The 14,507-nt window shown below is 45.5% G+C and overlaps 1 protein-coding gene across 4 annotated transcripts in view; it reads left to right on the top strand.

Moving 5' to 3' along the window:
• PRR5 (proline rich 5) overlaps positions 1–14,507 on the top strand; it is an 86,352-nt gene that overhangs the window by 46,890 nt on the left and 24,955 nt on the right. For all 4 annotated transcript variants that reach the window (XM_075602762.1, XM_075602761.1, XM_075602763.1 and 1 more), the window contains 4 exons: positions 2,876–2,956; positions 11,309–11,357; positions 12,042–12,099; positions 14,156–14,247. In XM_075602762.1, the coding sequence (XP_075458877.1) occupies positions 2,876–2,956; positions 11,309–11,357; positions 12,042–12,099; positions 14,156–14,247 (280 nt within the window). The remainder of the gene's footprint in view (positions 1–2,875; positions 2,957–11,308; positions 11,358–12,041; positions 12,100–14,155; positions 14,248–14,507) is intronic.

The raw sequence follows: 14,507 nt of genomic DNA, 5'->3' as shown, positions 1-14,507 counted from the left end.
ATAGAATCTATGGATGCTTCAAGCTTCATAAATGCCCTCAGAAGGTTCTTTGCAGTCAGAGGACCAGTTAAACAAATACGCTCCGATTGTGGTACCAATTTCGTTGGAGCATGCAAGGAATTACAAATAAACACTAAGGACAATAGAGACAATAGTATCCAAAGATACCTGCGCGACCAAGAGTGCACGTGGACATTCAACCCTCCTCACTCCTCTCACATGGGCGGAGCATGGGAACGCATGATCGGAGTGGTTAGGCGTATCTTGGATTCTATAATGCTAAAAACCGACCTGACTCGACTCACTCACGAAGTGCTAACCACATTCATGGCCGAAATATCAGCAATAGTCAATGCTAGGCCCTTAATCCCAGTGTCAACAGATCCAGAATCGCCAAGCGTTTTGACACCAGCAATGCTGCTGACCCAGAAAGTAGGGAACGTCCCCACCCCAGTCGAAGGCTTCCACTCTAAGGATATGCACAAACGACAGTGGAGACAGGTGCAGTACTTGGCCAACACATTTTGGGATCGCTGGAGACGTGAGTATCTGGTGACACTCCAAGAACGCCACAAATGGCAAACAGTGAAACCAGATATCCAAGTGGGGGATGTGGTCTTGTTGAAAGATAAACAGGTGACAAGAAATGAGTGGCCCATGGGACTTATAATCAGAACTATCCCAAGCGAAGACGAAAAGGTTCGCAAAGTGGAAGTACGAGTGGCCCAGAATGGGATCGTTAAAACCTTCTTAAGACCCATTACAGAGACTATCCTCCTAATGCCCAAATCGGACTGTGATGGGGAAAAACTGGTTACCAGTGCCGTGGACTTTTAAGAGACATTGTGGTGCGTCAAGCTAACCAAGAGCTGCGCACCCACCTGGCTTCCCTTACTGGAAGGCCTGGCCAAAGGACTTTGATGCCAGTGGTACCAGCCGGTGTCACATTGCTATGGAAATATGGACCTTTGCAGTATATTGTTATGTTGTATGTATTACACATATGTTCCACATAGCTTGCCATATAGTGGTATCTACAGATACCAGACGGGGAGTGTTATGGAACAAGAGCCACATTTCTGACTCACCCCCCTCTCTCCTTTGCAGTTTCTGCCTGTCAGATTTTATTCCCAGCTGCATGGAGTCTGCAGACACATACTGTGCCTGCGTGGCTTGCAACAATGTTGCACTCCTTGCCTGCGAGCATGACATCAGTGAGCTGCTACAGCAGTCTCTGAGATCCTCACCAGAATGGGCTAGTCTGCCCCCCCTCCTGTTTGTTCAGACATGGTCTGCCCCTAGACTTTTCCTTTGCCCACACCGCACCTCACTTTCTTTTCAACCCTGGAGACAGTGAGTAAAGAACCTTTCTCTGTTTATAACCCTTGGTGAGGCCATCTCTTTTTACCGGTTCCTAACTAACAATCACCACTACACACCATCCACAAGTATCTGTACCCTGCTACCTTTTCCCAATAAAGTGGAGGAAATATTACAGGACTTGGAGTGATTTAAAAGGGAACTGTGTTAATGCTATCGGGAGCCATTCATACCAACGTGACCCTGGCTTCAGAATAAGCCGTCTTTAATCCCACAGAAACTATGGGAAAACCAGTGTAATCAGCCTCACAGTGCTGAGACGCAAAAGGTGGAAACAGCTGTCTGTGAGTAGGGTTACTGGCTCTGCGCTTCTTTAACCCAGGCTAAACAGAAATGACCTATCTGTCTATGTTTATTTTGTGTGTAGCTGAACTTCACTATTTAACATACCCCGCGGGGGTCACATGATGTCGCGTTGCCAGGGCAACGTGATGACACCTCTGCGTCATTTGACGCCGGAGCCGAGCAGGGGGGGGGGAAGCAGGCAGTGGGGCGCAGACTGAAAAGTTGGCACACCCCTGCACTATACTACCTGAAAAAGAGGAACCTCTATTTGGCTGGAGGCTCTTCAAATAGAGGGCCATTAACAAATAGAGGGCCATTAACAAATAGAGGGCCATTAACAAGGTGTTACGATGCTGGAAATCCGGTGGGAACAATCCCGAATCGCGACCACTTGCCCGACGCGTGACGCTAATGGAAATAAGGGTCGGGAAGGTTAAATAAAGTTCTGATAAACCGACCTTTCCACTACCAAAGGGGCCGGCAGCGAACACGTTACATTGAAAAAGTTAATTAAATGGCACATCTGGGATAGGGATGGGTTTGCGCAGGAGCAGCCAACACCAGTCCTCAAGGGCCACCAACAGGTCAGGATTTCAGGATATTCCTGCTTCAGCACAGGCAGCTCTTCAAATGGCCCACCTGTGCTGACGCAGGGATATCCTGAAAGCCTGACCTGTTGGTGGCACTTGAGGACTGGTGTTGGCTACCCCTGGGTTAGAGGATATGTGCTGATATAGCAGTAATTTCTGTACTTCAAGTTATCAAGCAGACAGCATTACATGTTGGCAGCCGTAGAGTTTCACGCATCAATGTGTTCCTTATCCTCATTTTAACACTATAGTAATTGTCCCTCCCTCACACCTTCACCCCTGTCCCATATCCCATCTTTGAACTAGTTGGTTTTAAACCCAGGTTGTGTGTGTGTGTATGGAGAAGAGGCGCTGACCTTGAACTCGTAACAATAGGACATACTCCCGATGAGCAAATGATGAAGCTTCGCCTTCAACAGACAGAGAGGCGTTCTTTCCTACGGGCACTCGTTCAAAGCAGAGTGGGACTGTAGGGTGATACATGGAAAAGGGCAGCGCCCCTTCAATATCAACAAAGTGTCGTCACTCTTCAACTATTGTCACTACACAGTTCTCAGGCTACAGAGGGGGACTCGCCGTGGAACTGATCTGGGCTTATATTGTTATATCTTCCATTGCAGTATCCAGAATGGAGTAATTGCAGTGTTTCAGAAAAAGGGACTTCCAGACCATGAACTCTACAATCTCAATGAAGGCGTCCGGTGAGTTTGTGTAACAATGTCAAATTCAGCAGACTTTTTTTGTATTGTTAATCTAGCACAGAGGTGGCAAACTCCAGTCCTCAAGAACTACCAGCAGGTCAGGATATCCCTGCTTCAGCAAAGGTGGCTCAACCAGCGGCTCGGTCGAAGACTGCACCACGTGTGCTGAAGCAGGGATATCCTGAAAACCTGACTGGTTAGTGGCTCTTAAGGATCTACAGCAACTCATACAGAAGATTGGAAGAATGTTATAAGGGACCGCTTTGTGGGATGACAAAATGGCGCTCTCCTGTGGGAACAGAACTGCATGCACACCTGCTTGTCCGCTGTTTTCTAAGGCCTCGGGTATGGTGCCGCAGACCGTGCCGACGCTAGGGAACAGACTGCCTTAAGGCAGTGTTCGCGTCCATGCGGCGTGCGGGCGGAAGCGGGCGCGCGTTGCGTGAGAAATCAGTTAAACTGATCTCACAGCACGACAGACAGGTCACGTGAGTGGTTCGCCCAATGAGGGCGAACCAGCTCCGTGACGTCACTAAGTACGCCCTCCACGGCCCATCTAGCATGGCCAGGGAAAGCACCCGCTTTCCCTCAGCCTCCGCACGGGAGAAGGCACCATGTCCGCAGCCTCAGAGGCAGAGCAAACTGTGCTTTATTACGGAAGGGACCCAGGACACAGCAGGTCGATCTGTCTGAAGATGCAGAAGCAAAAGCAGGTGCATAACCAAAGGTTCAAAGCAAGAAATGATTATTCTTCTAGCGCTTTTTCTTTTTTACTGAGACATTGCTAACTGAAAACATTTAGACAACTACTAGAGATTAAACCTCCTTGACGCTAATGTCCTCAATCCTTTCCGTGCACGGATGGAGAATGCTCTTCTGCATAGAACCGAAATATTTTTAGATTGTGGTTAGAGCAGGGGTACTCAACTCCAGTCCTCAAGCCCCCCCCCCCCCCCCCCCAAAAGGTCAGGTTTTCAGGATATCTGTGCTTCAGCAAAGGTGGCTCAATTAGTCCCTGCTTCAGCACAGGTAGCACAATCAGAGGCTCAGCCTTTGACTGAGCCACTGATTGAGCCCCCTGTGCTGAAGCTGGGATATCCTGAAAACCTGACCTGTTGGGGAAAGTCTCTCTGCTCTAGCAGCTTACTGACTGCCTTTAAACCCATTTGCTATTAGCAGTTAACTGGAACACCCTAGCTGCTTGCCTCTCCAGAGGAGTTTAACCTCCTGCGTGTTGGAAAGTATACATCCTGCAAGCTCTCTCTAGCATACAGACTGTGACTCTGTCACAATATTGTTGCTTCTACAAATTTACTAATTTCATCCTCCCATCTTACTTTTGGTTGTCGTCTTGGTATTTTAATTTCCGATTAAATCCAGTTGAGGATCATCTTTGTTCAATGATGGTCATTTCTTCTTGCGATATGTCCGGCCCACTGCCATTTTAATTTCTTCCCCATTGTGATGATGTCACAGACTTTTGTTTGCATTCAGAACCATTCATTTCCCCCTATCTCTCTGGGTAATACCCAGCATGCATCTCTCCATACTTCTTTAAGTTGTCTGAAGCTTTTGAATAATCTTCGCATCTAGGGTCCAAGTTTCACATCCATACGGGAGCACGGATAGGATACACTGGTCAAAAACTTTCCTCTTGAGGAAATATTTTAAATTTAATATTCTTGAATATTTATATGTATCATTTATATTTTAAATGTAATATAATTGATTATATCTATATTAAATGTAAGGAACCAGTTCATCTTACAGCTGCAGTCCAAGCTGCCGTTGTAATTTTTTTCCCCTTTAATATGCGCATCAATACAATCCACACAATGATACATAATTAGCTAAGTTGCCGATGGATCTGTTCTCCTGTGATCGATCGGCGAAGATTCGGCTCGGGGGTTCATTAAATGGCTGACAGTGCAGCAGAAGAGGACCAAAGATGCAAAGTTCTGTGGGGAGGATCATGTGACCAGGCAGTCACTAGATACAATTGGTGCACTGCTAGAGAGAGGGCAGGGCTCAAAAACGGGTGTGCCAGAGCCTGTTACAGAAGAGGAAGGGGATGTGACTTTGTAAATGGTTGCTATAGAAACACAAAATGCTTGTTACATTATAATACATTAAAAATGTAATTCAGAGTTGGTTAAAAAATGCTACAAGTATTTTCTCACAGTACAGAACTGATTTATTTAAAAAAAAAAAACACACATGTAGGATATTGTTTGGTTTGCATCTTCAAGCTCGTTATTTGTTGCTCCCAGTAAAAGGGTTGAAGTGAAAAGTGGCCGAATTTTTGTAGTTCTTACCAGATAATAATGGAGCAAACACTACCTTACTTTGCTCAGCTATTACAGAAATACTTCGATATTGACATAACTCTCAGAACTACATCTGAGAACAGTTGCCAGCTTGACATCTCGGTGGGAAGTCATCATTCTTGTGTCCTTGTTAAATACCGCCAAATCGGAATCATATTCAAGATGTTGTTTATACGTCTGAACATTGAGGAAGAAATTGAATGAAAAGGGCTTCTGGGAAGGAAACAGGATATCCAGTAACAAGAGATTAACGTGTATTTATAGATGCTTATCTGTATAGCTTCTGGCTGATTGATGGAATCAAGGAAAACGGAGATACATTTCTTCCACAGCTACAGATACTATTATAGGGCCCATCCTGGGTTTCTTCTAGCTTCCATAACAATAGGTGTGTTGTGCTAACAATGAGAAGTTGCTACAGTGTGGCAGTGAGCACCCGATCCTTGATAACACTGGGGCCTGTAGGTCACTCTAGACCTGTACTACCACTCAACAATTAAAGGGTGGATTCAATATATCAGACATGCAAAATATTCATAGTTCTTTCCACCGTGTCCCTATGGTTGTACTGTAGATAAATGATTTAGTAGTAGCTAATTTGGCATTATTGAATTCACCCCGAGGAACGTTCCTAATTCAAAAGGGCAGAGACCACAAAAGAGCCGTGAGAGAGGATAAAGTCTGGGACTAGACGTCTGCACCGTGAATGTGCCGAACAGCTGAGAAGAGGGGACCTGGGCCTGTGGAAGCTTTTCTTTTCATATTCATTGGCATATGAAAACTGCTGTATAGTGCCCTTTATAAGGGGTGCTCAACTCCAGTCCTCAATCCCCATCAACAGGTCAGGTTTTCAGGATATCCCAGCTTCAGCACAGGTGGCTCAATCAGATCTGAGCCACCTGTGCTAAAGCAGGGACTGATTGGGCCACCTGTGCTGAAGATGGGACTGGTTGAGCCACCTGGGCTGAAGTTGGGATATCCTGAAAACCTGACCTGTTGGGGGGTGGAGGGGCGAGCTTGAGGACTGCAGTTGTGCACCCCTGCCCAATAGCAACTAAGAGGCTCATAACCTTCATTGTATTGAAGACATTAGTGGTCCTCCTCCCCCATGTCAGTTTAAGGAGAACATTTTCAAACCAACTACTTCATTTTGTCAAGGAATAAACCCCTCAGAACCCGAGAGTTGCTGAATGATGCTTCCTAGTGTCCACATGAGATGATGAACAGAAACAAGTGAAGCAAGCTGTGCAAGACTCATTCCAGTTTTGTTCTTATTGAACAAAACATCCCTAATCCTTTGCCGATGTGGCATGTGAATGATAAGAGAAGGCCTTTAAAAGCCTTGGCACTGACAATCCGGCTTTTTCATTGCTCGGGATCTATTGTTTTTGGAACGGGGGACTGTTTCAGCCACAGGCCGTATTGAACGTGGGGGAAGTGACGAGGGAAGTGGAGGAGATCATGGGCAGAGTGAAGAGGGCCTGTGGGGGTGAGTATTTGGAGATCAGTTCTGCGATGTATAGAGGGGCTGTGTTGTGGAGAGTGTTGTGTTGGTAGCCAGAGTAGTGCCATGGAAACCCAGGGAATGGATTAGTTCACCAAGGAAGGCTGTATAGAGGGAGCGTAGCAGATATCCAAGTACAGAGCCCTGTGGGATCCCAACAGAAAGTGTCAGGTGAGCGGAGGAGACGGAACCAGCAAATAAAACACGGAAGGAACGGTTAGAGAGCTATCGTAGGGCGTGTACCAAGAGAGAGCTGTATTAGAGACCTGTAGTTTGAGGAGCATGGAGGACGAAGAGATGATCTACAGCAGGGGTGTCCAACTCCAGTCATCAAGGGCAACCAACAAGTCAGGTTTTAAGGATATCCCTGCTTCAGCACAGGTGCACTCAATCGGTGGCTCAGTGAACGACTGGCCTTTGAGGGCTGGAGTCGACTACTGCTCATCTATAGTGTCAAATGCAACGGAGAGTCTGGAAGAATGAGCAATGGGAAGCGCCCATTGGATTTCGTTGCTACAAAGTAATGCTCTATTATTATTACTATTTATGCGGCCATTTATTTCTGTTGCGTCTCCTGTAACTTCTGATTTTCTTTAATAAGTGGAGTTGACTCTTGTTAGCACAGCAGTAAAACAAATAAACACTTTATGGTCGTTGCCAACTGTAATTATTGCTTAATTGCAACCTTTTATTTTTATGAAGCTTTTATGTCATTTTTCTTACTTTGTGTTTATTAACTAGACAATGAAGTGGCCATAAATCTGTGTTTCTCATTATCGCAAGGGCCATTGATTATATTGCTTTGTTTCACCGGTTAATATTATTTGAAGGTTATACACATATACAACTCAAGGGGCTCATTTGGGCCTAAATTACTTTTGCCGCAGCCAAAATTCAATCTGCATTTTCACCTGGCCAATAAAACTTGGCGTAAACTGTAAACTCAATACCGTTATAATGGGTTTGACAGGCTGCCCAAAGAGAGATTTATCTTCTGTTAATGGCTGAGAAACCAATATATAGACAAACATAGGAAGCTTCGTTCTGAAGGGAATCCGGTGCAGAACAATTAGTTGCAGGCCGCTCTGGCAGCAAAAGAGTTAAAACAGGCATAGAGTAACCGTTCCAACCCTCCTGCCCTCCCACCCTTCAAAAAAAAAAAAAAAAGTTTAAAAGTAGAGGTGTTATTCATAAGAACGTAAAATGTGACGATATAAATCAGTTTTACGTCACAATTGGGGCCTTTTTTGCCACCGTCAGGGTAAATCATATACAGGCATACCCCGCATTAACGTACGCAATGGGACCGGAGCATGTATGTAACTATGTAACACAGGCATACCCCGCATTAACGTACGCAATGGGCCCGGAGCATGTATGTAAAGCGAAAATGTACTTAAAGTGAAACACTACCTTTTCCCCACTTATCGATGCATGTACTGTACTGCAAACGTCCCATACGTGCATAACTGATGTAAATAACGCATGTGTAACAGGCTCTATAGTCTCCCCGCTTGCTCACAGCTTTGGTACAGGTAGGGAGCCGGTGTTGCTGTTCAGGATGTGCTGACAGGCGCATGCGTGAGCTGCCGTTTGCCTATTGGGCGATATGTACTTACTCGCGAGTGTACTTAAAGTGAGTGTCCTTAAACCGGGATATGCCTGTACAGTATCTTGCTTTTTATTTAAAGGATCCGTCCATCCTCTAACCTCCCGCTCCCCTTTTTTTTACATGGGTAGGAAGCAGGGGATGAACTACATTAAATAAATCTCCGGGACCCCCTAGTTTCCAAAATACATGCCGGGAAAGGTAGCAGCGGTATTTATCCCCCCCCCCCCCCATGTCACGCGGGCTAATAGCAACGTATGACGTTGCAGCTTCCTATTGGCTGAAGATTTAAACCACCAAAATACATCATCCCCTGGAGGGCATGATACCGGCGCTACCTTTACAGGTATGTATCTCTTGAAACAGAGGGTTTGATGACGCGCTGCCATGGCGACGCGTCCAGAAGCCGGCTGAATCCCGGTAAGTTGAGGTTGTAGAGGTCTCGCGCGGTCCCCCGGCATTTAATTTAAATGCCTCGGGGAAGAGCGTGGGGCCTTTGCAACCGCTGCGTCCCCCCCCAAAAAAAATCCAGTGCCCCCAGTTTGCGCACCCCTGTTCTAGCCCATCTGGCTTGTCACGTGAACGCTCTTTTATTTGATAGTGACATCACAGATGATGCGTATGGAAGAGGAGGAGTCTTCTCCAATCATCTCCCAGTCAGATCCCTTTCACACGTGACTTCCCCTAGCAAAAAGCCCATAATGTCGCTACGACGTCATGGTTAGCCCTGGCGGGCCAAACCCCATAACATGGTAACTACGTTACGAGGTCACCCAAACGGTTAAAGCATTCATTATTTACCACTACCATTGGGTTAGATCAGTGTTTTTCAGCAGTGGTTCCTAGTTACGCTTGGGTTCCCCGAGCTTCCCTAAAGGGTTCCCTGCAATTTTCAGGTCATTTGAAAATTGGACCAAAGGCAGAAGAATTTACAGTGCATCTGATCTCAGACGCGCTATTAGAGAGGGTTGGGGTTCCTTACAATGCATCTGATCTCAGACACGCTATTAGAGAGGGTTGGGGTTCCTTACAATGCATCTGATCTCATCTGCGCTATTAGAGAGGGTTGGGGTTCCTTACAATGCATATGCTCTCATCTGCGCTATTAGAGAGGGTTGTGGCTCCTTACAATGCATCTGCTCTCATCTGCGCTATTAGAGAGGGTTGGGGTTCCTTACAATGCATCTGATCTCAGACGCGCTATTAGAGAGGGTTGGGGTTCTTTACAAAGCATCTAATCTCAGACTCACTATTAGAGAGCGTTGGGGTTCCTTACAATGCATCTGATCTCAGACTCGCTATTAGAGAGAGTTGGGGTTCCTTACAATGCATTTGATCTCAGACACGCTATTAGAGAGGGTTGGGGTTCCTTACAATGCATCTGATCTCAGACTCGCTATTAGAGAGAGTTGGGGTTCCTTACAATGCATCTGATCTCAGACTCGCTATTAGAGAGAGTTGGGGTTCCTTACAATGCATCTGATCTCAGACTCGCTATTAAAGAGGGTTGGGGTTCTTCAGAATTTGAACTAGGGTTCCTTAACCAAAAAAAAAGTTGGAAACTACTGGGTTAGAGGAATTCATGATTTGTCATTTGAAAACCAACCATTTTGAGAGTCTCCGTGAAACCTCCCTCGTGCTTGATCGGTCAATGTAAGAAAAGTTATTTTAAGGCTGATGTAATAGGAAACTATAAGTGACCTTAGTCTTTCCTTTGCGGAAGCTTTCAGTGAGCTACTGCAAAAATATTACATTTTCAGTGATTATTAGGAGTGTTGAATGATAACATGATAGCCATAAAAATAACCTTTAGATAAAAGAAATGTAAGAAATTATTTCTCAGATTTAGGTTTGTTTCTAAACCAAAAGCATAGGATAAATTGAGGTCTCTTAAAGCTGCAGACCAAGCAATATCCTACGTGTGTTTTAAAAAAATAATAATTTCTGTACTGTGAGAAAATACTTGTAGTATTTTATATATTTGTATTATAATTTAACTGCATTTTTTCTTTCTATAGCAACCATTTACAAAGTCACATCCCCTTCCTCTTCTGAAACAGGCTCTGGCACACCCCTTTTTGAGCCCTGCCCTCTCTCTAGCAGTGCACCAATTGTATCTAGTGACTGCCAAGTCAAATGATCTTCACCATAGAACTTTGCATCTTTGGTCCTCTTCTGCTGCACTGACAGCCATTTAGTGAACCCCCGAGGCGAATCTTCACTGATCGATCACAGAGAACGGATCTATCAGCAACTCAGCTAATTACTTATCATTGTGAGGATTATATTGATGCACATATTAAAGGGGGAAAAATGGAATTTAAAAAAAAAACATCTGTATAGACAGCTGCTTTAACTGCCCATGAACAGTTCTCATTTTATTGCGAACACCCGAGGACATTTCCCAGTTTCCAGACTTAAAAACATCAGCCCCCGTAGTCGGTGTAATATCAAGAGATATTTATCAAAATGTACACAACAGCAAGAAGTGTCTACTCACAAGTTTATAGTATCTTGTTGGTGGTGGGCTTAATGTTTTAATGTCACGTTCCACTTTCGCTTTTCCTGCAAGGTCTGACTTTAACAAGCTGTTTGAATCAAGCAATAAAAAATTGCCGCCTTCCTTAATGGAATGCACTAGTTTTTATGAAGCTTTCCGGTAATGCTTTACCAAGTTTATTAACTAATAAAACGGCTATAAATCTTCAGTTGTCACCAAATAACAGGGTTATTTTGTAGCTTTTCCTATCCTCATACTTAGGGAATTCGATTTCATTCAACATCTGGCGTGTAAAATGCTCAGATTAAACACAGAGAACACTCATTTTTTTTCTCTCCCCCTAATCTGTTTTTCTTCCTACTTGTGAACGGGCAGTAACCTCCCCAGTAACCTCCCCATCCCTCTGTCACAGGCGGCTGCTGAAAACTGAGCTGGGATCCTTTTTCACCGAATACCTTCAGGTGCGTGCAAGTAAATCTCCTTATTACTTATTAATAAGAAGAGGATGTGTCACATACAAAAGGTACAGTATGTGGGTAGTCAGTTGGGTAGGGTCACAATTACCCATCTGTTAATATTCTTACTAAAGTAGAAGCTTTTCCTATTGCCGGGGTTCTCAACTCCAGCCCTCAGGACCCCCCCCCAACAGGTCAGGTTTTTAGAATATCCCAGCTTCAGCACAGGTGGCTCAATCAGAGGCGCAGTCAAAGCAGGGACTGATGGAGCCACCTGTGCTGAAGCAGGGACGGATTGAGCCACCTGTGCTGATGCAGGGACTGATTGAGCCCCCTGTGCTGAAGCAGGGACTGATTGGGCCCCCTGTGCTGAAGCAGGGACTGATTGAGCCCCCTGTGCTGAAGCAGGGATAGCCTGAAAACCTGACCTGTTGGGTAGGGTCCTGAGGACTGGAGCACCACTGTTATCCCAATTCCCCATTTCCCTTAATGTAACTATGCAGTCATTGTCCTGTTCCTTTTCTTTTTGACCACGGTTTGCATTTCTTTTCACCTGGAAATATTTATCTTCGGCATTGGCGTAACCGAACGCTCCGTCCTTATAGAAGAAGAAAGAAAAATCAGCGTAGACTTCGGAATAAATATATTTTTCATGTTATATTAACAATAGATTCCCTTTTCTTCTTGCAGAACCAGCTTCTCACGAAGGGGATGGTGATACTGCGGGACAAGATTCGTTTTTACGAAGGTGAGCTGCGCCTGGAGCAATATTGTGGGTGTTTTGTGGAAGGTTTTGAATTGGAACAGGGGCAGTTCCATCACCCCCCGACCTTAATTACTGGAGGTTATCAGCCCCGCCCAGTGGCGGGTTTAAAATCTTGATGCCCATAGGCACATACCCCTCCTCCTTCTGCAGCGTTGCGGTGTCAAATGACGCTGTGACGACGCGTCTCCATGACAACGCATCGCCACGTGATCTCGCAGCGTCACTTGAGGCTGCAGAAAGCGGCGGGCGGCACGAAAGAGAAGGTAAGAGACCTTTACAGAGGCCCCGCGCTCTCCACCAGCAGTCAGTGGGGAAGAGAGCGGGGGCATCGGTATTTCGCCCCCACAAATCTTCTGCCCTGGGCCCTGACCTAATGAGAAATCTACCAATGGCCCTTCTCAAACGTTCCCCAAAACCAGCACATTCGGTGAAGTACAAATGGTGCATACTTTGACACTTAAAAATGTGTGGCAGTATTTGTCTAAGATTTATTGATGTAAAATTATATTTCTGGGGACTCTAAGGGAATCCAATGATTGAAGCAGGGGGTCTCTGGAGCTGAACCCCACTCATTTCAGCTCTGGGGACCCCCTGCTTCCCGAGATACAGATATATGGGGGATCCGGTAGCAGCTCCAGCTCGGGTTTAAAGTTTAAAGCTCCCACGTGACGCAAGCCAATAGGAAGCTGAACCCGATGACGTCACGGCTTCTTATTGGCCCGCAGGGCGCGGGAGTTTGGAATCTCCGCCATGATGTGAACCCTGATAGCCAAGAATAGCAGCTACCAGCACCCCCTACGGAGGTAAGCATCTATGGAAGTAGGGGTCCCCGGAGATGAAATTAGTGGGGTTCAGCCCAGGGAACCCCCTGCTTCAAACCTATGTTAAAAATTAAAATAAATGTGCCAAAAATAAAGCATACCTGTATTGCCTCTTTAATGGGGGGAAAAGGGCAAATGAAAATCCCTAAACATATCCGACCCTATTAGCTGTAATATAAAGCAGCGATGGGCCATGTTATTTCATTCTGTACCAACATAACAAAGTAACAGAACTTCCTGTACCACCAGCTACTTATACATGTGTCAAAGTATCTGTACAGTATGTATACTTATAGTTCTCTTTAACACCCCCACCCCTTAGTTTTAGTTAATTAAAGCACTGCAACTATAGAAATGTCCTATTATCCTCCTGGCCATGCCAGGAGAATGGGAGCAGATAGATGCTAAGGCTTCCAGAGCTGGTGGTCCTTTATAAAGAATAGTACTGATCAGGCAATGCCAGTTGCTTTTTTACAGTATGAGTGCTGTTCCGAATCGCTTGCACCTAACGGACAAAGGTGCCTCCGAATTTTAGTGCAGCTGCGTCCTGCCAGCACAGGAAGCTCAGAGCCCTCGGTATGACAATGAGATTAAACAAGGTCTCGTATGACTAACACGTCTTTTCCTTGCAAACCATGAGGTGTATTTCTGCATTCCTCCGCGTCCCGCTGAGAACATGGTTTGGCAAAAGACAGACACGTGTCAAATTGCTGCAGCTCAATGCTACACTCTAGGCTGCAAACCATACACACATTCACCAGTGAGTTTGTTTGAATCGGTGGATCTCATAACTGTGCTCCACACTCGAGAGTTAACCCCAAAAGACTAGGAGTGATACACAACACCCCTCCAAATTCACATCTACGTATATGCACACAAGCACACATTGGGGCTGGAAGTAGGGGTGCTGCCACCCCCTGAGTTTATACATTTTTACATTATTACAATGTATGTATGTTACTGATTTCGTATGTACAGCACCCGCACCCACAAAATAGTTCATGCACACACATGTACTGTATTTATTGTGGTTCTTATAAGCCCTGGTGTAAAAAATCCTGACAGTGCAAGGAAAGGTGCACCATGGCACCCTCTGTGTTTGGGGGCTTAATGATGTGTGTTTGGCAGGGGACATTGTACCTAGGATGAGATGCACTAGAGAAGGATGCAGCTGTGTTCTCTCTTACTCATACAGTACTTTGTGTTTGAAATTACAGGGCAGAAGCTCCTGGATTCTTTAGCAGAGACTTGGGATTTCTTTTTCAGCGACGTCCTCCCGATGCTCCAGGCAATCTTCTATCCTGTACAGGTGAAGGCTGCATTGGTCATACAGCATAGCACACCTGGACGTGCAAACCTTGTGTCCAGCAGCGCGCTGCATAAGGAAAGGGTTTAACCTGTGTGACTGCCAACTGCAGCATTCCCGGTGCCAGCTCCTTGTGACCATGGACAAGTCACTCTATCTCCCTGTGCCTCGGGCACCAAAAAATAGATTGTAAGCTTTCGGGGAGGGACTCGTGCCTGTAAAAAAATAATTATATGTACAGCACAGCGTACACTGTCAGCGCT

This window comes from Ascaphus truei, chromosome 5, assembly GCF_040206685.1.
Source record: "Ascaphus truei isolate aAscTru1 chromosome 5, aAscTru1.hap1, whole genome shotgun sequence".
NCBI classification, from domain to species: Eukaryota; Metazoa; Chordata; class Amphibia; order Anura; family Ascaphidae; genus Ascaphus; species Ascaphus truei.
The sequence above is the reverse complement of the archived record's forward strand: the minus strand, read 5'-3'. Positions and strand labels throughout refer to the sequence as shown.